Source organism: Ochotona curzoniae, unplaced genomic scaffold (assembly GCF_017591425.1).
Source record: "Ochotona curzoniae isolate NIBS_2020 unplaced genomic scaffold, NIBS_Ocur_1.0 scaffold_4506, whole genome shotgun sequence".
In the NCBI taxonomy this organism is placed as follows: Eukaryota; Metazoa; Chordata; class Mammalia; order Lagomorpha; family Ochotonidae; genus Ochotona; species Ochotona curzoniae.
The window spans coordinates 80,099,110-80,123,789 of NW_024467119.1; the positions used below are offsets into that span (position 1 = coordinate 80,099,110).

Sequence of the window (24,680 nt, forward strand, 5' to 3'; positions counted from 1 at the left end):
CCTGGAAGAGGCTTCTTGAAGTTCCTGGCTCCTGGCTTCAGATCAACTCAGCTCGAGCCATTGCAGCCACCTGAGGAGTGAATCATTGGATGAAAGATTTTCTCTTTCTCTCCTTCTCTCTGCATATCTTACTTTCCAACCAAAATAAATGAATCTTTTAAAAACTAGAGGTAAGAAGCAAAATCTTCTTTCACCTTATTCAAAATCAGTTCTTAATGGCCTAGTGACCTAAATCTGCACCCAGAAACCACCAAACTATTAAAGGAAAGCATAGGAAATACTCTATAAGATATAGGCATTGGAAAAGACTTCTTAGAAAAGTCAGCAAACACATAGGCAGTCATAGCAAAAAATAAACAAATGGATCTCCATCAAACTAAGAAGCTTCTGTACAGCACAGGAAACTGCCAACACAGTGAAGAGACAACCATCAGAATGGGAGGAAATCTTTGCACACTGCACAACAGATAGGAAACTAATATCCAGGATCTACAAAGAGCGTCAGAAACTCAATGACAGCAAAACACACAAACCTATTAAGAAATGGGTGAAGGTTATAAGCTGACGTTTTTCAACAGAACAAATTCAAATTGCTAATAGACATGTGAAATAATTCTCAGGCTCCCAAGCAGTTAGGGAAAAGCATTAAAAAAAAAAAACACATTCTCACCAACCTCCAGTGTGAATGACCTACATATAGAAACCTACTGATAAAATCTGCTGGTGTGGATGTTGGAAAAAGGTATCCTACTCCGCTGTTGATGGGAGTGTAGGCTAGTGCAGCCAATATGGAAGTCAGTATGGAGAATGCTTAGACAACTGAAACTTGATCTACCATAAGACCCAGCAACCCTACACCTGGGAATATAACAAAAGGAAGTGAAATCTACATATGAGAAAGCGACCTGTGTCCCTATATTCAAGGCAGCACAATCCACAACAGTGAAGACATGGAAACAACCCAGATGCCTGCTGAAAGAGAAATGGATAAAGAAACTGTGACACATCTACTCCAGGTGATACTACTCAGCCATTATAAAGAATGAAATTCTACCATTTGCGGGCCCGGCGCGGTGGCGCAAGTGATTAAGTTCCTTGCCTTGTACACCCCGGGATCCCTATGGGCGCCGGTTCTATCTCAGCAGCCCCGCTTCCCTTCCAGCTCCCTGCCTGTGGCCCGGGAAAGCAGTGGAGGATGGCCCAAAGCCTTGGGACCCTGCACCCGCGTGGGAGACCCGGAAGAGGCTCCTGGCTTCGGATCGGCATAGTATCGACCGTTGCGCTCACTTGGGGAGTGAATCATCAGACGGAAGATATTCCTCTCTGTCTCTCCTCTCTGTATATCTGCCTTTCCAATAAAAAAATAATAAAAATAAATCTTTAAAAAAAAGAAATTCTACCATTTGCAACAAATGGTCCCAATGAGAGATCACTATGCTCAGTGAAATAAACCAATGCCAAAGGACAAACAGCATATATTCTCTCATAGAAGATAAAATTCATACAAAATACAGAACAAATGTGCATATGTGTATATGTATGCATGCATTCTCACCGAAGAACTGTATAATGGAGACCAGCACACCAGGAAGAAAAGATACACTGCAGGATGCATCTCTACTCCCCGGTAAAAGGAGGACTGTTACATACACTTTGACAATAGGCTACTGGGTTTTCCACCATTGCCAGCACCTACAGAGCCATGACACACTTCAATAGCAGAAGGTTGGACTTGTGACTGTTGCTGAAGGGCTATTATTACACTATACTATTGTAATAATATTGGGGGAAATGTTGGGGAAGGGGAGAATGAGGAGGGAGGGAAAAAGGTGAGGCGAGGGGTGGGGAATCCCTGTACCTACAAAAATGTATTGTGAAAGCTGCAAGTGACACTGAAGGCCAGAATCAGGCTGCCAGGCTCAGAGCCGTGCTCTGCTGAGGAGGAGGCCGCAATTACCTTCCTCATTCTACCACTGTTGGGCAATACAGCCATTTTGCCTCCTCTTGCTTGTTGAAGACATGAGACTCTTTTAAGAGGTTTTATTTCATTTATTTAAAAGGGAGAGAGAGAGATATCTTCTATACACGTATCCACTCCTCAGTGTCCACAACAGCCAGAACTGAGCCATGCTATAACCAGGAAGCATGGAGCTCTGTCCGGGTGGGTGGCGGTGGCCTGAGAACTTGGGGCCATCTTCAGTGGTTTTCCTAGGCACATTAGCAAGAAATTGGGTGAGAAATGGATTGCAGCTAGAACTCCAACCAGTGCTTATAAGGGATGGCAGTGTAATAGGTGGTGGCTTAACTTACTGTGCCACGATATATGAGATTTTTGACAAGAGTAGATTGTTATTCATACCCTCACCCTGGCAACATGCAAGCTTGCTAAAGTTGTCAGTGGAATCCAGGATCTGAAGTTCAAACCAGCTCTTCTTCCAACCTCTGTGAGTCTCATTGCCAGGCTGGTAACTGGGAGTATGTTGCGGGGCAGGGATAATTCTTTCACAGGGAAGCTGAGAGAACGCTGCCTCCATGTGTGACGTGGCTCGTGCAGTCTCGCTGGAACTGTGGCTCGAGGGATGGCTGTGCCACTAGACTTCAAGCTTCTTTGAGAATGGAAGCCTGGACGCTCTGCGGTTGGTGCCAGCAGCATGCCTGGCCAAAGGGAATGCGTCTGGTTCCTGTTCTCTGGCCAGCTTCCCTCTGCATCCCCTGTCTTTTGGATTCCTGCAGGGCTTCCTGCAGGGCAGGGCCAAGTGCTGGGCATTGGGCATTGTCGATACCATTAGGGAAGTTAGGTTTCTTGTTAGCAAGCGCTTTTGCTTCCTAAAATTGAGATTTCTGTGAAATGCATTATGCAAGAGTGGAATTTGAACACAGTCACTCTCTGGATTGCCTGGGGCCAAGGTGACTTACCCCTTCCCTGGAAGTTCTGCAATTTCCTGTGTCTAAAATGTCCTCTGCCAAAGGACCCACAATTCCCTTTTCTTCGTCATCAGCCCGGACAGATGTCGGCTAGCTGAATTATTATTATTGTTAATGTACCTGATGGTTTGCATATATACAGACAGGCATCTAAATGTCTCCTTCTGATTCCCATAAAATAAATACACGTACTCATTTGGCTCTACTAAGCATTTGGCTCTAGTAAGCTTTTTTTGTGTGTGCCTTATATGTACTTCCTAGCAAATTATTTTTACATGAATCCCTTGATGTTCTTTAAAAAAATTGGAAAGTTAGATATACAGAGAGGAGAGACAGAGAGGAAGAGTTTCCATCCACTGATTCACTCTCCAAGTGGCAGCAATGACCAGAGCTGAGCTGATCCGAAGCCAGAAACCAGGAGCCTTTTCCGGCTCCCAAGACTTTTTGCCATCCTCGACTGCTTTCCCAGATCACAAGCAGAGAGCTGGATGGGAAGTAGGGCTACTGGAATTAGAACTGGTACCCACATGGGATCCGGGCGTGCAAGGTGAGGACTTTAGTTACTAGGCTGCCGCGCCAGGTCTGCCTTAATGTTCTTTGATTAATCCACTTGTTTGTTATAGATTTACTTATTTGAAAGGCAGGGCAAAGAAATCTTTCATCTGCTAGTTGGCTTCTAAGATGGTTGCAACAGCAGACCTGGGTCAGGCCAAAGCCAGCAGCCAGGAGCTCTGGCCACTTCTCCTGTGTAGGTGCAGGGGTCCAAGCGTGTGGGCAACTTTCTGCTGTTTTTCCCAGGCGCATTAGCAGGCAGATAAATCAGAAGTGGAGCAGCCAGGACTCAAACCTGTGCTCTGACATGGGACACTGGCAGCGCGAACAGTGGTCTTACGTGCTACACCACAGAACTAGTCTCTGAAATTCATTCTAAAGCAATGATGTGTTGGCAGAGACCAGAGCCTCCATTTGTAGCCACTGTCTCCTCTGTTTTACCTTTCTGTTACCAAAAATGCTTTAAAATCATGTTGGAAGATGTTTCTCACAGTGAACAAGAACTGTGGCATTCTAACCTTTTTGCTTTAAAAAAAAAAAAAAACAAACTTTCTTTTTATGGGAAGGCAGATTTACAGAGAGAAAGAGAGAGAGAGAGAAGGTCTTGTGTCTGCTGGTTTACTCCCCGAGCGGCTGCAATGGCCAGAGCTGAGCCTTCTGGGTCTTGCACAGGGGCACTGCACCCCAAGCACTTGAATGTCTTCTGCTGCTTTCTCAGGGACATGTCCCTGAACAGGCAGGTGTCAAGCAGATGCCTACATGGAGGGTGAGCGTCACAGGTGGCAGCTTTATCCAATATGCCACAATGTCAGCCCTGAGCCAAGTATATGTAAAAGGTTCTTTAACATGTATGCAAGAAATATGTCAAGAGCTGCAACAATGATGGTGATGACGAAGATGACCAGCAATTACACCACTGTGTGCCAAGCAGTCTGTTAAGTACATTATATGCAAAACCTGATTTTCATAAGCAGGAAGATCAACCGAGATTTGAGGCTCATTCCACACCTGTTCACTCACCTTTTGACTTCCTTCTTGGACTTTAAGTAAACAATGTTGTTTCAGGCGAGATTTATTTCTGCTTAAGGTCCTCCTATGAAGCAATCAGACTTGAGTTGTGAAATCCATCTGGGCAACAGAAACCTTGTAACAGAATGGCAACAGACATACCCTGCAAAACGTTAGCCTTTTGTTTTGAATGTCTGATCACATTATCACAGAGTAATATTCTCATAGGAATAGGCAGCACGACAAGTGGGTCAGTGAAGGATCCAGAAAGTTGGGGTCACTTGAAAAGTCTCTGAACTCTTCTGAGCCTCCTTGGCTAAAAATGCATATCCCACCTGCCTCCCAGATTCGTAATTGGAATAAAAATACACACAAGACCAAGACCCCAAGCAGTGACCTCAGCTATAGATGGGGTCCCAGCAGGAGTTGCCTCCCATCATTGTTCCACCCACACTTTGCACACCATCTGCTAAACTTGATGGCGTTCATCAAATTCTCCTTCGCATTCTAGGCTGTGTCTCATTGCGGAGCATTTGGCTTTGCAGCAGTTTTAGCTTACACACTGATGGCACAAGAGCAAGCACTGAGTAGGCAATAATGCATAAAACTGAACGGAGTTCCTGTTTATTGCCTGGCAAGAGCCAGGCCGTGATCGCACGCATGGGAGGACAGTTACAAGAAGAGTTGCAGACTGCAAAGCAAGTGTACACAAAGCTGGGTATGTGCCTTGAGGGAGGAGTGAGAGTTGTCTCTGGCATGTGGTACTGGTGGCAGAGGGGATGGGGCTGGTGGTGGGGATGGGGTGGCTAGTGGTGGGGATGAACATTTTGGTGATGGTAGATTTGATGAAGGTGACTCTTGCCATGCTTTAGTGAGCTGGGAGAGGCTCTGGGTACAGTGCAAGGTTGATGAACCCAAGTCTGAGGGAGAAGGAGTGTGAGCCGGCAGGAAGGCAGTGGCCTTAGGAACAGGGCTGGATGCTGAGGCAAGCCGACACATCTGGGTGGATGGGGGTGCCATTTCCCGAGATGCCCAGCACCTGAGGAACCTCATCAGGAAGTCTCCCGAGCTCAGTTTGGGACATGTTGTGGGCACCAGCCCCGAGATGCCTAAGTAGGCAGGTGTCTCCAGCAGGTAGTTGCTGTTGAGGTGTGAAACATGCACACGATGTCTGGACAGGAGACTTCAGTTTAAAAGTTACTGGCAGAGAGCCCGGCACAATAACATAGCAGTTAAAGTCCTCACCCTGAACACACTGGGATCCCATATGGGCACCGGTTCTATCCCGGCGGCCCCACTTCCCAAACAGCTCCCTGCTTGTGGCCTAGGAAAGCAGTCGAAGACAGCCCAAAGCCTTGGGACCCTGCACCCATGTGGGAGACCCAGAAGAGGCACCTGGCTTTGGATTGGCTCAGCTCCAGCCATTGCAGCCGTTTGGGGAGTGAACATCGGACAGAAGATCTTCCTCTCTGTCTCTCCTCTCCGTATGTCTGCCTTTCCAATAAAGAAAATATAAATAAATCCTTTTTTAAAAAAAGTTACTGGCAGAGCAGAGGGAAAGTAGAAAACATCATGGGAGGTGGCCATGGACTTGGGATATGGGACAGAAGAATAGAAGCTTCAAACGAAGATTTGAAAAGGCAAACTGAGTGTGTGGTCATGAATGCCAGGGGAAGCCATGTGTTACTGAAGGTGAGGGTAGGCAGTTGGCACAGCAGGTGCAAGGCCTGCCTCCTGTATCCAGGAGCCAGGGTTTGAGTCTTGGCTTCATTTCCTGCCCCAGCGTCCTGCTAAGGCAGACCCTGGGAAGCAGCAGTGATGGCGCAAGTCCACATCATTCACACGGAAGCTCTGGATTGACTTCTAGACTTTCGGCTCCAATTCTGTTCATCCCTGGGCTGCTGTACATACTTGGGGAAGGAGCAACACATGCAAGTATTCTCTGTGTATCTCTTTCTCTCTCCCAGAGAGATTCTGTCCTTCACATAAATAAGCCAACTTTTCAAGAGGATTTATTTATTTATTTAGAGATTTTTATCCTCTGGTTCACACCCCAGACAGCTGCCATGGCCAGGGCTGGGCCAGGCTAATGCCAGTCTCCCAGGTAGGTGCCAGGGGACCAAACACTTGGGTCATCTTCTCCTGTTTTCCCTCAGCCATTAGCAGGGAGCTGGATTGGAAATGTGACAGCCAGGGCTCTAACTGGTGCCCATACAGGGTGCTGGCATCACGGGCAGAAGCTTTGCCCCACACACCACAATGCCAGTTCCAAATAAAATCATTTTAACGAAGAAAAACGATGTGCTGAGTGGTAATATTCCCTCTCCCAGCTTGGAGGGTGAGAATTAAAACATGTTTGGGAGAGTCGGTGAGGCAGTGGTCTGGTTGAGCTTGCCAAGGGCCATTTGGAAAGAACCCGGGGGGGCCAGACTGGAACAGAACAAAAACCAGGAAGAGAGGGCAGGGTTAGAGGCAGCAAACACCAACTCCGCCAAGCAGCTGGGCTGTGATGGCCAATGACGCACTAGGGGAAGTTGAGGGGATGAGATTATTTTTGTTATTGTTTTTGTTTAGTTCATTTTGTATTGTAATTTCAGAGTTCCCATCATCTGGTTCACTCTCTTTAAAAATGCCTGCAGTGGCTAGAGTGGGCCAAAGTTGGGAGCTGACGGTTCCATCCGGGTCTCCCACACGGGTGGCGGGGACTCATTTACTTGAGTTTTCTCATGATCCGCTGGCAGCAAGGCAGAGGAAGGAGCTGGCGCGGAAGCAAACCCAGGTACCATGACACGCGCCGTGGGCATCCTACCAAGCAGCTCATATGCTAGGCCGAATATCACCTTCTTGCGTGTCTTTTAAAAATACCAATGGACCAGACCTGAGACTGTGCCAATGCCAGCAGCTGCGCTGCGGTGAGGGCGCGGAGAGCTGAGAGCAGGCAGGGATGGTGACAGCGGGTGTAGACAGTGGCCGCGGCAGGGAGGAGGAAGCTTCGCTCTTCTCCTGTGGCAGGTGAGAGGAGGCCGGGCACGGTTTGGGTAAGAGTTCAAGAGGAGGAAGTTGGGGGGATTTCTCCGGATGGCTTTCACTTTCCCCTCCAGAAGAGGATGTGAGGTGGCTAGGCTTGCCCGTGGCTGGAGGACCGTGGAGGAGGCAGAGAGCTTGGTGAAGGGGGGAGTGGTGAATTGCACCTAGCAACAGTAACCCAGCACCTTGGCTCTTCTGGGGAGGCAGGCAGGGGCGGTCCTTCAGGTTTGAGAGCTTGAAATTAAAGGCCAACATCAGCAGTGGCTGCAGAAACCCTTCCTTGCAGGACTTTGGAAGTGGCTGGGAGAGCTTGGCATGTTTTCCCAGGGGAGTGGGGGAGTGTTTACCTGCATTGTATAAGATGACAGCAGCTGTTTTCATGTGGAAGTGCAGGAAGAGAGATACAGAGTGGAAGGATGACAGGACAGACTCTCCGCCAACCTTGAACTTGGCAGCATGGCTGGTAAAGAGTCTTGGGTTTGGGTCAGGGTGTGATAAAGATTATGAAGCTGGCAAGGGCTTTCTGAAGCTAGGGACGGAGAGCCTGGCATGAGTTCCCTGCAGCAGGTCTTCCCACCGCGGCTGCCCTTGCTCCAGTGCGCTGAGTAGCTAGAGTTCACGTTTATGCTGCCTGGTGTCAACACCCAAGGCTGGAGTCTTCCCAATCAGAGGGTGGTGGGTTCTCTCTCCTGGTATCAGGAGCAACCCTGAAGGGCCAGGTGTGAGTGCTCAGATGATGCAAAGAGAATGGGACACCACGGGATCTGTTGAGTGTTTGCCCGGTGAGCCCCAGCATTCACCAAGTGCATCTGCTGGAGATGAAAGGCGGTGGGAGCAAGGAAGGACCCTGGAATCTGCTCCAGGTGTAGGAAACTGGAGTGAGTGGACCGAATGTGTGAGGACCAAGTCCCGGGCATGCCTGAAGTACTGCCAGAGGAGGTGGAGGGTCTGAGACTCCAGGGGCTGGGGTAGGGCGTGCTCGTGATTGCCAAGGTCTTCTGGGATTCCAGATGACATTGGGAAGAGAAACACTGTGAGCAGGTGGCAAGGTTTGCAGAAGAGAAAGTAACTAAGCGGCCAGCAAACAGTAGCAGAGATAGCAGCGCCTAAGGATGCTCTGTTCATGGCCCCAGTGGCCCGAGCTCAGAGCCCCAGAGGAACTGGTTTGCTTATGGAAAGCTAGGGGAAATGCCCACTTGATCAGAGGGTCAAGTTTGTGGCTCTCTGTGGACTACCATGAGACACTTAGAAAAGTAGATTTCTTCTCACCCTTTTGATCGGGTTTAGCACGAGTTATGTCCGTGTGGTCTCCTTGGGCAGGACTTGTTAAATGGGAAATGATGTAGAAACTTTTGGAGCTGAGCCAGTGAGTGGAACAGCAACACGCTGGAAGCCGTGCTTGAGACCCTGTGACTAGCTGTGACCAATGGTGGCTGGAGGATGGGCAGGGAAGCAGAGGAGGAAGGAAGCACTTGGCAATGTTCTTCTTTTAGGGACACATTTAACCTGGTCAAAGTTGATTGCTTTGTTGTTGTTATATACATTTTAAATATATACATATGCATTTATTTTTGTTTACATGAAAGGCAGAATGACAGAGAAAGAGGGTGAAATGGGAAGAGAACTTTTTTGGGGGGGTGGGGAGAGAACTTTTACTCACTGTTTTACCCCCTAGTAATCTCCAACAGGAGACTGGAACTCAGCCAGGAATCCCACATGGGTGGGTGCAGGGACGCAAGCATATGGGCCATCTTCTGTTGCTTTTGCAGGTGCACTGGCAGGGAGCTGGACTGGGAGCAGAGCAGCTAGGCCTCGATCCAGTTTTCATCTAGGATGCCGGCATTGTGGGTACCGACTTTACTCACTGTACCACAAAGCCCATGTACCCCTTGGCTGCTGTTTTTGTTTTTCTTTTTGTTTTAGAAGTTGAAAAGTTTTTGTCTGCGGAATAAAAAATTAAGTATTAGATTTGTGATTTCATATTTGAATGACTAAATTTACATTTTTAAAAACTTGTGCATCCTGAAGCTGTCCAAGTTTCATTTGCTATCTATAACTCTCTCAAAATGGAAACATTACTTTAAAGGGAACTGGTCTTCTGTTTGGTCTTGTTTACACAGTTAAGTAAACTTGTAACTATTTTGAACTGCATTTATAAAGTAATAGATTTGATCTCCTTGCTATGCTATCTCTGTTGTCTGACTTAAAGCTCTTCCGAGTTCTTGAATAATGATTAATAATGATTGAATAATAATGGATACACTTGCAAAGGCAGTGGACTTGACGTTCTCTTAAATGTTTCAACATGTAACATAAATATTTCAATATTTGTACAAACAGAAGGTTTTCAACTTAAAATTGCAAATGTAAACAAAGTCCTGTGGACTACCTCTGTGTTTACAGTAGGGCAGGGATGAGCCGTTGATCCCAGAACGCCCATGTAGATAGAAAGCCGCAGGTTTCAAGCCCCAGTTCACTTATAATGCTTAATACCATATAAATGCTATGTAAAGATTGTTATACTATATTGCCTAGCTATCAATGCTTTGTAAACAGTTGTTAACACTGTATCACGTGGGTAATTATGATAGTACAAGCCAGCACATGCTCAGTTTAGGAATGCAGGTCCCATCAGATAGGGGTGATTTTTTTCTAGATCTTTTTGATCCGGGATTGGTTTTGTCAATAGATGCAGAACCGATTGGTGTGGCAAACCAGGTGTATGTGAAAGTGATGCTCAAACAACAAAGCCTGGGAAGAGACCAGGACCTGGGAGACAATGGGTGGCTGTAACACTCCATTCCCCTGGATTCAGTGCAGTGGTCAGTGTATGGTCAATTCAGGATTTGCTTTTAGGAACTTTCTGGAATTTTCTGATGTGTGACTGGTTGATTCCATGAATGCAGGCTGTTGGGGTTTGGTGGGACACTACACACATTTTAAGTTGGAATTACAAGTCTGTTCTAGGTCAAATTCTTTTAAACATAGCAAGTCTTTAAAAGAAAAATTCAGATTCCTTAACACAAAATATTAGTGTAAAAACTTACTAAAAATTTTGGAGCGGTTGTACTTGGATATGTTTGGGGCCAAGTGTGACTGTCTACATAATCATCAAGAGGACAGCAACTTTGCTGGCCATGGCAGATATGGACACATCAGAAACCATCATGGTACATCCTTTGGGAAGTTCCTCCTTGCTGGCTCGATTGTCCTCTACAAAGCTGGCAGTATTCTTGTCTGTGACCCTGATGGGTACAATGAACCCAATTGTGTTGCCATAATAGAATGGGATCTGAACAATGCATGGCCATGTGGTTCATGCCCCAGGGCCTGAGTCATATCATGACTCATTGTGCTGCAGCTATGAGGAAGTTGACAACACATGCCAGTCTGTTGTGCCACCTGCAAAGATTTACCAGCAATCTGACTGGTGAAGAGATTTCAATAGATTTTTCCTAGTTTACTAGAGATTTTCTTACAGCAATGTAATTCTCATTAGATACACATCCCCCTCAACTTGGTGACTTCTAACTGGGAGTTGGTAGACTATACCAGATTTAAGATTCAGGAAGACTGGTCTTCACCATCAGATTCTTTCTGGAATCATGAGTGGGTTGTGATTAGGTTTCTCATTCTAGAAGGAATTTGTGGGACAGGAGAACGAAAACAAGGGTTTCGCGTGTATTTGAACACCTGTGCCACCCTGGGGCATGCAATTAAGACCTCCAGGAGGTATTGCTATGGACACAGTTAGTGGCATGGGCTTTGGGGTGACAGACTTGGGTTCAGATGTGGGATGGCAATGGCCAAATGCGATGGTGTGCACAGCCCATGATTAAAGAAAGTTTCCCGGAAAGAGCCAGAGAACAATAGCTGGGATGACCATGTCAATTCCTTATATCAATGCTGCACTCACCAATTTAAGATCTGCTTTCATAGACTGCATTAGCCAACGTATTCTCACAGTGGTAAAAGGAAGCCCAAACAACTAACTGTCCAAGATCACACAATCAGCCAATGACAGAGCCAGGGGGAAGAGCGGGGTCTTTTTTGTCTTGTCCCACTGCCACTGACCTATAAGGCTCTTCTGTGGAGGAATAATTAAGCTGTCAATCTGATAATAACAATCAAGACTTTGGTTTGGAAAAGATGAAGAAATCAACTTCACTTTAAGAAAAGCAATGGCAGGGGCTGGGCCAGGCTGAATCCAGGAGGCAAGAGCTTATTTCTGGTTTCCCATATGGATGCGGGAGCTCAAGCACTTGGGCTATCTTTTGCTGCTTTTCTAGGCCATTGGATCAGAAATGGAGCAGCCTAGACTTCAACCAGTGCCAATATGGGATGTGGGCATTGCAGGCAGTGGCTTTACCGGTTATGCCACAGCACACTGGCCCCAGACTTTCTACTCTGGGTTAATTTAATGTTGATGTTTTTAATCCAAGAGATGTTAGCCAAGAAGCCTGACACAGATGTGGGTTAACTGTTTGGGCTGACAAATGAAGCAGTTGACTTTGGAAGGTTGTGGTTCATCTTTCAGGTTTGCGCAAGTGTGTGGAAGAGGGAAGCACAGCTCTTCACTTGGGATGAAAAGAAGCAGAAGAAGGCTTCAATCCCAGGTTCCTTGTGAAAACACTAGTGTGAAGAGAGCGGAAATAGGGGCTGGTGCCGTGGCAAAGTAGCTCAGGCCTCTGTCTGTGGTGCTTCTGATTCAGCTCCCTGCTAATATTCCTGGGAAAGCAGTGGAAGATGGCCCAAGTCCTTCAGCTCCTACACCTACATGGGAAATCTGGAAGAAGCACAGCTCTGGCTCCTGCAGCCATTTAGGGAATGAACCAGCAGATGGAGGATCTCTCTTGTCTTACCTTCTCTCTCTGTGAATCTGCCTTTCAAATAAAAATAACTAAATCTTAAAAAAAAAAAAAAAAAAAAGGAGGGCTCTGGCATGGTAGCCTAGTGGTTAAAGCCCTCGCTTTACATGTGCCAGGATTCTACATGGGCACCGGTTCTAATCCTGGCAGCCCCACTTCCCATCCAGCCTCCTGCTTGTGACCTGGAAAGCAGCTGACGATGGCCCAATGCCTTGAGATCCTGCACCCACATGGGAGACCCCAAAGAGGCTCTTTGCTCCTGGCTTTGAATTGGCTCAGCTCCAGCCGTTGTGGCCGATGATTCACTTGGTGACTGAATCATTGGACGGAAGCTCTTTCTTTCTGTCTTACCTCCTCTCGGTATATCTACCTTTTCCATAACAGTAATTAAAAAAAAGTAAAGGAGAGAAAGAAAGCTAAAGTAACTTAAAAGTGGGATTTGCAGATCAGTTGCTGGAAGTGGAACTGGAGGGCTGTGTACTTCAGGAAGATGGAGAAGGGGATGGCTGAGGGCTCAGGGACATATCAGGCCACAGAGACCTTTAACAGCAACAGGGATTAGCTGTGGAAATTTCCTCCATGACAGACCTTTAAGGAGATGCTTGCTTTCACATGAACTACAGCAATTCATGGCTCAAACTGCCAAGATCTGCTCAATAGCTCATCAGTAAATAGCTCTCCAATAAAATCACCAAGATACCTGGAACTTAATGAACTGGATGGTTGAAGAAAAAATAAGGCATTCAGTTCATAGCATGCCATGGCAACTCCTGTGTACCCAGAGCTGGCTACAAAAGCCTCCAAGTTCTGGAAAACATTGATTGTTCTTACCAGGCTTGATCTTGGTCTATGTATACTCAGTTTTTACCTGACATATAACAACTGGCTAGAAAGCCTGGAAGACCCAAGAAGAAAGCCACAGAAATAACACAATCCAAGCCAGCGTTACCCAGGCACTGGGCTGATGAGATGTTAGCATTATAACCTCTGATTGAACTCAACAAAAGATAGTTCCATTTGCACATATGTGTTAGGACCAGATGCTTTCATTGTCTTTGAGAATAAACAGGAAAACAACACGGTCTCTGGTGAATAACTCCATTGTGCTTTCAGCAACTGAAGACTTGGGAAGCTGAAAATAACACAGCATCTGCCCCTGGGAGCCCTTGTCTTTTCCTAGGAGCAACATGTCAAGGTTTTAGATGTTCTGGCTAGACAGCTAGCTACGGGAGTGGCTGCTGGTCTCACACCCACGGCCAGTAGTGTAGGACGTGCAGCTGTTGGTGCCATTCTGGAGACTGGCAGCTTGTAAAGTGCAGGAGCCGATTTCTCACGATTCTGGAGCCTGGAGAGGGAAAAGCAGTGGCGGCTTCAGTGGTTGGTGAGGAACGGGCTCCTAGTTCCTAGACAATGGCCTTCTTCCTGTATCCTCCCATGGTGGCAGGCCAGACAGGCAGCTCCGAGGTCTGTTTTCAGAGGGCTAATCTCATTCACAAGGACTAATCCCTCATGACCCAATGCCCCGCCTCCCATGAGTACCATCATATGGGGTGATGGGAGTTCCACATTGAGATGGGGTGTGGGGTGGGAGGAGAAACTGTCAGCCAGTAGCAGCATTCCGCAGCACCTCTGCCAGCTGGAGAAGACAACAGAAATGAGAAGAGACCTGAGCCTCACCCTAACAATTCTCCACATGCAGGCTCTGAGTTGCAAATATTCTTGTTTTCCCAAAGAAGCCTTCTCTTGAATGCAATGCTGTGCTGTCAGAACTTGGTTCCATGTAGGTCTAGCAGTTTCCTGTTCTTCTTCAAAAACAGCACTGAGCAGCAGTTTTCAAAACTGGCAGATGAAATCGACCCAGAATAGACTGGGTGCCATGAGATCTGCAGATGACCGACTCTCTTTCTTTCTTTCTTTCTCTTTCTTTCTTTCTTTTTCTTTCTTTCTCTTTCTTTCTTCCTTTTCTTTCTTTCTTCCTTTCTCCTTTCCTTTTTTAAAGATTTATTTGTTTATTGGAAAGTCACATATACAGAGAGGAGAGACAGAGAGGAAGATCTTCCGTCCGATGATTCATTCCCCAAGTGAGTGCAACAGCCGATGCTATGCCGATCCGAAGCCAGGAGCCAGGAACTTCTTCCGGGTCTCCCACGTGGGTGCAGGGTCCCAAAGCTTTCGGCTGTCCTCGACTGCTTTCCCGGGCCACAGGCAGGGAGCTGGAAGGGAAGTGGAGCTGCCGGGATTAGAACTGGCGCCCATATGGGATCCTGGGTGCTTCAAGGTGAGGACTTTAGCCGCTAGGCCACGCCACCAGGCCCATGACTGACTTTCTTTACGTGCTTCCTGATGGATGTGTTTAACTTACAAAATATGTGAAAAGGCACAGGGTGTGTTCCTCTCTCCCCTTATTTCCTTTAGAAGTACAGGAATTAGATGGTCAAAGTAAGACTCTTTGGTTAGGTGTCGCTAAACCATCTCTCTCTGAGGTTCACGCAGCACCAGCACCATCCACCTGTGCCCCTCTCAGAAAACATTCTGGCCACCAGGCAACACGTGAGCCTGTATCCTGAGCCTTCCCTTTCTTTCTAAACACGTTTTCATAGTCTGTTCATTTTCTAACTGACTTTGTGGGGGTGGCGGGTAGGAGGATGTGGGTGGTGGTGAGTAGAGAGTTGTAGAGGGTCTAATAGCAAGCGGAAGACTAGATAGAAATGTGGAAACTTGTCAGCTCTTAGCTGGTGGCTCTGGCAAATTCTCTGACCACTTGAACAGAAGGGGTGATAATATGGGAACTATTATTCATGCATTTTTGGGTGAGATTCAGGTGAAAAAAATATATACATACATGATCTGCCAGAGGGGAGCGGAGTTGTCTTCGAATCTTCCTCCTGAAGCGGCACAAACCAGAGGTTTCTCTCAGCTCACCAGGGGGGCTGAACGCCAATTGCCACACCTGCAGCCCAGAGGCACTTCTGTTCCCGGGCTCGTTTTCTCTCGTTCTCCCTCCGAAAGTCATTTACCACCCTTCTCAAATTGCTTGTAGCTGCCCGCTTCCGCCTCCGTCCTCCACTAGGAAATTAAGCCCCAAGACGCGGGTCGTCTTTGAATCGGTCGCTTTGTGCCTGGGGTCGCCTGGGCAAACACAGTCGCTCTGATAATCTGTAGGCTTTTCCTCCATAGATCTGTCATCAGTGTGTTTGCAGCAAAGTCAATGACCAGCCCCTGCGAGGGAACGCCTGAATGAGTCGAAAGAACTGGGGATGTGAAACAACGTAGGAGAAAGAACCCCCGGTTAGGGCAGCATTCTGGTTTCAGCTCTGGTCCGTCCTCCGGGCTCTGCGTGAAAGAGAAGCAGGAGACCTGCTGGGCTCCGGATCTCAATTTGTGAAGATCAAGTGCAATTACTCCAGCGATGTAAGAGCGTTTCTTTTCATCTCCTTGACTTCAGCTGATGTGTGACAGTTAACAAAGCCTGTTGGAGGGCCCGGCGCGGTGGCGCAAGTGGTTAAGTCCTCGCCTTGCACGCCCGGGATCCCATATGGGCGCCGGTTCTAATTCCGGCAGCCTCGCTTCCCTTCCAGCTCCCTGCCTGTGGCCCGGGAAAGCAGTCGAGGACGGCCCAAAGCTTTGGGAACCTGCACCCGCGTGGGAGACCCGGAAGAGGCTCCTGGCTTCGGATCGGCATAGTATCGGCCCGTTGCGCTCACTTGGGGAGTGAATCATCGGACGGAAGATCTTCCTCTCTGTCTCTCCTCTCTGTATATCCGCCTTTCCAATAAAAAATAATAAAAATAAATCTTTAAAAAAAAAAAACAAAAAAAAAAACAAAAAACAAAAACAAAGCCTGTTGGAGCCCTGTGGTGCACCCAGGCTACGATAGTATGGGACATGTAAGGGTGGGATTGTGGGGCTGTTGATCTTTTCTCAGGCAAAGTCTTGCTGTATTGCTCTGGACAGTGGTGGGTGAAAGTTACTTCCAGTCTCAAATTTGGGGGGATGGAGATAAATCCTGGATAAACCAGGGGCACGCGTGAGAGAAGCTCAATCCTAAAACTTGGATGGGAGCTTCCAAGCATGGAAAAAACTCTGGAGTGGAAATGAGGACTGGCAGGTGATGTATGAGGCTCTGAATGACCCAAAGCCGTTTTGGGCACTGAACCCCACTACATTGCCCTGGGAAATCCCACACGGGGCCTCTCCTATTTCGGTTCTCTTTTCCTTGCCGGCACGCCCCCACCAAGCACGCAGCACCCTCCTCCGCCCCGGCTTGGCACCGGGCAGGGGTCAAAGCACCTCCGGGGGCGGGGTCACCTATCATCTGACGAGCCCTCCCGCAGGGGCGGCTCCGGGGAGGGCTGGGTCAGCGGCACCGGGGCGCGTGGGCGGAGGCCGGGCACCACGGCGCGCACCCCGGGGACCCAGAGCGCCAGAAGGAGAGGGCTCCGCCGCGCGGAGCACCCCGCTTCGCTGCGAGCCCTGAGCCAGGGAGGGCCGGCCCCCAGGCTGCAGCTGTTCTGCGCAGTCCCCAGGTACGTCGTGGGGACCGGCGCGCGCGCCGCCGGGCTCTGCATCCCGGTTCCCGGGCCGGGTCACGCACTCGGCGGCGGGGGCAACCGCAACCGGGCGCCTGCTTTCCTCACGTAGCCGCGGGGCGACGGGGACGGCCGAATTCAAGACCCGGTCCGGCTGGGGTCAGCCCTCCGGGAAAGGAAGCGGCGCGGCAGAGATGCTCGCCCACTCAGCCCGGGGACAGAGCCTTCGCGGCCCGATTTCCACGAGCGTAGTGGGGCCACGAGTCCCCGCTGGGATCCCGGGGGTGGAATGGTCGCTTTGGGCGCTTCTGCCGAGCCCACCGGGTGGCCCTGCGGCCCGAGCAGGGGCGGTTAGTTCCTCCCCAGCGGGAAAGCTTCCAGACTCCGGGTCTGATTTCTTTCCTCGGAACGTTGCCTGGGTCCCCGCCTAGGGCATTTTTGAGAGCATGTCAGCACAGTCCAGCTCTTGAAATCGGACTGCTTGGAAATCCCCCTTGTGTAACTTCTGCGCGTCCGCAAATGAGAATGTGGTGTTTAGTGCTTAGGTGCAGGTCAGGGAAGTGTTTTTCCTTTTTCAAAGAGAAAGTGTTCCGGTTGTAAACAACTCAGGCCTCTGAGATTTTTTTTTTTTCTTCTTCTTCTTCTTCCTTTTTTAATTTGAGAGGCAGAGAAAACAGCTTCTATGAGTTGCTTCATGCCCACAAGCTGGGCAATCCAGGGATTCCTGATGGATGGCAGGAAGCCAACTCCTTGAGCCGCCATCTGCTGCCTCCCAGCGTGTCTCTTGCCAGGAAACTGGGACCAAAAGCAGAGCCAACTGAAAGCCAGGCACCCTAAGACAGGGCTGTAGGTGTCTCAACCTTCGTTGATTTATTTACTTATTTATTTATTTTTGGTCATGAACCTGGAACTTCTTCTGGTCTCCCCCACCAAGCACTCGGGCCGTCCTGGTTGTCCTAGAGTGTCAGCACGTAGCTGGCTCAGAAAGGAAGTAGTGGAGACTTTAACCAGAGCCCCTATGGGATCAGGGTTGAGATGGACGGCTTAATGCTGTGTGACACGCGGATCGCCCATCCTCTTTGAGAGCTGCCCCAGAGCACACCTCCGCAGATGGGACTTGGATCTCCCTCAGCCTTGACTAAAGATCAAAGGGAAGTTAGGGTGACCAGACTTGGGAGGAAATAAAACAAATACCATGACGATTGGAAAAATGACTTATTTGTTACTATGTTAGGTTTTTCCTATTCCAAGCAAAGAACATTTACATTTTTAAGCTTTTACAAAACTTTCCAATAGTTAACCAGTACCTTTTAGAAGCATTTAAGCTACTTTTTGGGGTATCTATTTTATTTATAATTAAGTTAATAGGAAACATTAAGGCTGAAAGTCACCTGCCAATGTGAAAGAAGGCAGGGAGTGGGGACCTTTACTATAGCATGCTATGCCCCCTCGGAGATGGGGCATAGTGAGCAACTCGGGGGGGGGGCGGGGGGAGGCCTGTGTTGTAGCAGCCCCAGTGGACTAGCACATGCGGGTTGCATTCAAAAAGGCAGAATGGAGACAAGCTAAGATGGGGCTTATGGCAATGGCACCAGCAGGGCACACTTTATGTCCAAATGCACCAAAAATTTTTTACAGTAATCATGGGCTTTTAAAAAAAATAGAACCAAGCATATCTCATCAACGCAGGGAAACAAGGAAATTCCAGAATGGATATGCATGACCCACTTAAAAAGCAAAGCAGACAAGTGCAGCAGTAGACTGGTGTGGGCATCAGCATTTGACCCTAGGAGTAATTAAACGCCCTACCTAGACATGCTTAGGTTTTAATTCTTTGTTTTTCCTTATCTGGAGGGGGGCGCTATACATGATATAGCCTAGGCCTTGGGAATCTTTCAGAATCTTGGCCTGTGCAAAACTAGTTCCACCCATAAAGAGCTTCGCTCTTACAGCTAAATAGTTTAGATGGTGTTGGCAGGGTTAGTCACTTGAGCACATACAGGCGAAAGCCTGCAAAGGCAAGGGGTGAAGGAGGAGCATTGGATGCAGGGCGTGGAGGTGGGTGCACGGTTGTGGTGCAGGCAGCTGCGTTTCTCCCCGTTCGTCTGAACAGTCCAAGGCAATTTGAACACCTCTCTGCAGAAAGATAGAGTCTGTGGAGCAGAGTGTCTGCCAACCCAGAAAGCTACCTTGTTCTGCCTGGGGTTCCAACACTCTTCCTGCTTGTTAGCTGTAGGTACCAGGCAGGGTTGGTACTGGGCAGGGACTTCACTCAGCCAGTAGTGTCTTTGGAGAGCTGGGAAGTGATTCTGCAAGATCGCCATGCATCGAAAGCGAAGAGGTAAGCTTACCTACAAGAAGGGTTGTGTGCAGGAAGAGGTGATTGGTAATCCATATGGTTAAGTCTAGCTCATTCCTTATGCTGTGTGCTTCGTTTCTGCCTTGCCAGCTACTTGTTCTCCCCACCCATGTCTTAAGTTTCAGATAGTTGTGTTTTGAAATCACTTCATGCAAATCAAACATCCTTGTTGGCGTTGCTGGATGTGTCTGAGAGCTCATTTTTTTTTAATCCCCTTGCCTGTTAGTTTGGCGACATGTCTGTTAAAGCCCCTAACAGCACTGCTCAGGAATCAGGGTTAATCACGTTGTTAACCGCAGCTGCTTATCTGTACCTCTTTCACTTGTAGGTCGTATCATTTGGGCAATGCCACTTGCTTTGTGGACAGCGTTGGCCCTGGGGGCCATTGTCAGCTCCTCCAAGGAAGGGTCTTCAGATCTCCTCTCTTGCGACCCTGCTGGCATCTGTGATGGGCGCTCCAGATCTTTCCAGTCTATTCCATCAGGACTTGTGGGAACCATGAAAAGCCTTGACCTGTCCAACAATGAGATCACCTCTATTGGCCACAGTGATCTGCAAAAGTGTGTGCAGCTGAGAGCTCTGAGGCTGACGTCCAATAGAATTCACATGATCGACGAAGATTCTTTCTCCTCCTTGAGCAGCCTTGAGCACTTGGACTTAGCCAGTAATCTTCTATCTAATTTGTCAGCTGCCTGGTTCAGGCCTCTTTCTTCTCTGAAATTCTTAAACTTACTGGGAAACCCTTACAGAACCCTGGGGGAGATGCCTCTGTTTTCTCCCCTTGCATGTTTGCGAATCCTTCGCATAGGAAACCCAAACACCTTCATGAAGATTCAGAGGAAGGATTTTGCTGGCCTCAGCTTCCTGGAGGAATTGGAGGTTGATGCCTCCAACCTCCAGGATTACGAGCCTGAGGGCCTGAGGTCCATTCAGAACATCAGTCACCTGATCCTGAATATGAGACAGCCGACTTTGCTGTTGGACATCTTCCCAGACCTCTTGAGTTCTGTGGTCCACCTGGAGCTGAGAGAGACCGATCTGAACTATTTCCGTTTCTCGGGGCTAACTGTCACTGAACTGAATCCCCGGATCACAAAGTTCACGTTCAGAAATGTGAAGATCACCGACGAGAGCAGTAATGAGGTACTGAAACTATTGACTTACACTACTGGATTATTAGAATTAGAGTTTGATGACTGTACCCTGAATGGAATTGGTGACTTTCAGATGGTTGATAAAGACACAATTCAAGATCTAGGTAACGTGGAAACACTAACGATACGTAGCCTGCATATCCCCAAGTTCTACTTATTTTATGATATGCATACTATCTATTCCCTCACAGAAAGACTTAAGAAAATCACAGTAGAAAACAGCAAGGTTTTCCTGGTGCCCTGTTCATTTTCCCAACATTTGAGATCATTAGAATACTTGGATCTTGGTGAGAATTTGATGGTTGAGGAATACTTGAAAAATTCAGCCTGTGAGAATGCCTGGCCCTCCCTACACACGTTGATTTTAAGGCAAAACCATTTGACTTCGTTGGAAAGAACTGGAGAGATTCTGCTGACGCTGAAGAACCTGACTGACCTCGACATCAGTAGGAACGGTTTCCACGCTATGCCTGACACCTGTCAGTGGCCCGAGAAGTTGGCCCGTCTGAACTTATCCAGCACGCAGATTCACAGTCTAACCTCCTGCATTCCGCAGACACTGCAAGTGTTGGATGTCAGTAACAACAACCTCAATTCGTTCTCATTGACTTTGCCAAAGCTGCAAGAACTGTACATTTGCAGAAATATGCTGAAGACTCTGCCAGGGGCTGCCTCCTTACCCATGCTACTAGTGCTGAAGATAAGCAGGAACACAATCAACACCTTTTCAAAGGAGCAAGTAGAGGCCTTTCAGCAGCTCAAGACTCTGGAAGCTGGAGGCAACAACTTCATCTGCTCCTGCGAGTTCCTGTCTTTCATGCAGGAGCAGAAAGCACTGGCCAAGGTCCTGACAGACTGGCCAGAGGGTTACCTGTGTGATTCGCCATCCCACGTGCGTGGCCAGAGGGTGCAAGACGTGCGCTTGTCGGTGATTGAGTGTCACAAGGCAGCTGTAGTGTCTGGCGTGTGCTGTGCCCTCATCTTGTTGATGCTGCTCACAGGGGTCCTATGCCACCGTTTGCACGGACTGTGGTACCTCAAGATGATGTGGGCCTGGTTGCAGGCCAAAAGGAAGCCCAAGAAAGCTCCCAGCAGGGACATCTGCTATGATGCATTTGTGTCCTACAGTGAGCAGGATTCCTACTGGGTGGAGAACCTTCTGGTCCAGGAGCTGGAGAACTTCAACCCCCCATTCAGGCTGTGTCTTCACAAGCGAGACTTTGTTCCTGGCAAGTGGATCATCGACAACATCATCGACTCTATTGAGAAGAGTCACAAGACTGTCTTTGTGCTGTCAGAGAACTTTGTGCAGAGTGAGTGGTGCAAGTACGAGCTGGACTTCTCGCATTTCCGCCTCTTTGATGAGAACAATGACTCTGCCATTCTTATTCTCCTGGAACCCATTGAGAAAAAGGCCATCCCCCAGCGCTTCTGCAAGCTGCGCAAGATCATGAACACCAGGACATACCTGGAGTGGCCCTCCGAGGAGGATCAGCACGCCATGTTCTGGGTGAACTTGAGGGCTGCCATCAAGTCCTAGGTTCCTATGCCAAAGCCAAACTTGATCTTAGTTGTGGTCCTTACAGGCCAAGTTATGATGGGCTTAACAATTATATGATAATCATGTGAATGCACTTTCATTTGATGACTGGCTTACTACAACTGTTGAAACTGTTAAGATGTGACCTTGTACAAAAACAGCAGATCCGGAATGGTGGGTCTACAAGATGATCATGATCTGAGGTCCATTATTTATATCTGAATGAAACAAAGTAAATGCTCCCTTCTTTGGGAATGAATGCAAATGGACTGAATTTTTCAAATAACTGGGTCAGGTCAGTTAGCCTTCTGTAAGGAGACTCGCTGGTAACCACAGAGTGAGCTCTGCCTCATCCAAGCATCATCACCTCTCCCTGTATTTGCTCTCAAGAGCACCGAGGGAAAGCTTTGGGGACATTCAGTAAAACTTGCTATGCCATCTTGGAAACCAAGAACTGTGGATCCCCATTAATCTTGAAAGGAAACAGAATGCCAAAGGGGGTACCTTTGTGGGAACCAGGGTCTGGCTGGCTCTCTAACAGATTTCCTCAGCCAAAGTCACTCGGGAGAGGACATGGAAGACAAAGAACACTAAATTGTGTTTTCCCATGAGAACAAAGCTGTGACAGTCAATGGAATACTGAGTTTGGGAGACCTGGGAAACAGTCTTCCACACGCTGCTTTACGTCTTCAGCACCTGCTTCAATTCTAATTGGTGTCTAGTTACTTTTGGTCATTCATCCTGACATTAGTTGTTTTATTTATTTATTTTTTCATCTTTGGGAAAAAAAAATTTCTAACTCCAGAAAAAGTCTTCCTTGCTTTTCCTTCTAAAAATTTTTAAAAGTTTAATGTCTCAAAATAGTCCAATACAAGAGAATTTAAAGATAGATACCACTAGCATGTGTTAATGCTGGTCATCAAGATTTAAACACCATAAATGTCAGCGTATCATTCTTTGCTAAGAGCCACCTAGTGTTCTATGTGCCTTTCTCCTGACTCTGGGAACCACTGTGCAAGGAAGCGAGCCTCTATATCAACCAAGATGGGGTTTCTGTGGCCGAATGGACTCTGGGGTTGGAAAGACCTATCTTAGTAGATTGGGAATTTTGGCCATGATGTTGGACCTGACCCCAAATGTTTTCCTGATCTTGCGGTAGGGATAATTGTCTCACCATCCTTGGGGGCTGAGGGTTTGCAGTATTATAAGCAAACCCCAGAGTGTACTACCCTTGGTTAGCACCCCTCTGAAGGGGCGAGCATGACAAAGCTCCTCACTGAACCTGGGACGCGCAGGTGTCTGGGTGGGGTATGAAGAGGGACTGCAGGAGGTGCTAGCTACTGCTCTTCTTTTCCTATAAGTCTTTTCTCCCTTACATAGTATTGCTTCTAAATGGTTATTATTTTCCAGTAAATGTTCTACCTTATATCTTATTGCTTGGAAATGGTTATTTTTCTGTCATGGGTCTAAGCACGGCTATAAGGGATTCTACTGTTTGAGGAAAGATCGACAGATAAATCAGTTCATTAAGTGCCTAACAGGCTGCAGGCCATGTGGACTCAACCAGAGCTGCTGTTTCTCATACGGACTCCCAGGAGGGTGCTGGGGTGAAATAGTGGGTTCTGAAGGAGGCCCTGTTAAGCTACCACTGCGTCAGTGGCGACTGTGCTCTCTTCTATATTTCCTATGGTAGGCAACCTGTGGAGTAGCAAGAGAAATCAGGTGGGGGCTGGTGCTGTGATACAGTGAGTTAAGCCACTGTGTGTGCTGAGTTCCATAGCAGAGTGCCAATTTGAATCCTGGCACTGGGTTTCTGATCCAGTCTTTTATTAAGGATCCTGGAAAACCAGCAGTTGATGACCTCAGGGCTTGGGCTCTGCCACCTCTGTGGAAGACCAGGGTGGAATTCCGAGCTTCTGGCTTTAACCTGGCCCTGGCCATATTTAGGGGATGAATCAGCAGATAGAAGACCAATCTCTCTTTTTTTTTTTCTCTGTAACTACCTTTCAAATGAATGAATGAATAAATAAATACATGAATCTTCAGAGAGAGAGAACCAGATTTAATGTTGGCTTAATCTAAATCATTCAGGAATTTAAACAGCAATAATAACCTCATAATTGCTAGTTTTAATCTTTTAAAATAGTGTTTATTGTACTCATGGCAAATGTTAGATATGTTCATTGTAGAAGCATCAGAAAATTTTTGGTAACAGTTTATGAAAAAAAGTAAGAGTCAGGTCTTCTCCCATGACTTTGGGATCATTCTTGGTGAACTTGCTGCACAGTCTTTTCTTGGTGCACATATGCCTAGTTCTTTGCCAAACTGGAATTAGAGTGTAAGGACTTAAATCACAGAAAAAAGACAGCATCTCCATTTCCCGCCGAGATTCTGTAGTGCTGATTGACATGTCTGAGGGCCAATCGGTCTTCCATGCAGGTGGGCCTGGCTCATCTGTCGAGAGTTCCAAAGCACTGCACACACGGCCCTCAGGCAGCTCCCACAAGAGAAGCACAGGGTGCGTGCCCCCAAGAGCAATGGAAGGGATTCCTTTAGTGTGCTTTTTAAAATCTTTTTATTTGTAAGTGTATTATAAATTCAAGGATCATGCTTTATTGCTTAATCCCTTTTACATGCTTAGTATTTAAGTATTGACTTGTGCAATTCTTTGCTGCCAAGAGAACTGAGCCAGAATTAAAGCTAATAATCCAAAGGATA

The 24,680-nt window shown here is 47.6% G+C and overlaps 1 protein-coding gene across 3 annotated transcripts; it reads left to right on the plus strand.

Annotated features, from left to right (window-relative positions):
• The first annotated feature begins 5,122 nt into the window (after positions 1 to 5,122).
• TLR2 (toll like receptor 2) lies at positions 5,123 to 23,395 on the plus strand. 3 transcript variants are annotated; one of them, XR_005882315.1, is made up of 2 exons: positions 5,123 to 5,203; positions 15,959 to 15,988. XR_005882315.1 is itself a non-coding variant. In XM_040966548.1 (2 exons), exons 1-2 carry the CDS (start codon positions 5,146 to 5,148, stop codon positions 21,960 to 21,962), a joined length of 2,424 nt encoding a protein of 807 aa, XP_040822482.1. In that variant the 5' UTR covers positions 5,123 to 5,145; the 3' UTR covers positions 21,963 to 23,395. The 3 variants fall into 3 exon arrangements, 2 of the variants coding, with proteins under 2 accessions (XP_040822482.1, XP_040822483.1); XM_040966548.1 differs by lacking the exon at positions 15,959 to 15,988 and adding an exon at positions 19,597 to 23,395; XM_040966549.1 differs by lacking the exons at positions 5,123 to 5,203; positions 15,959 to 15,988 and adding exons at positions 16,808 to 16,906; positions 19,597 to 23,395.
• Positions 23,396 to 24,680: the final 1,285 nt, after the last annotated feature.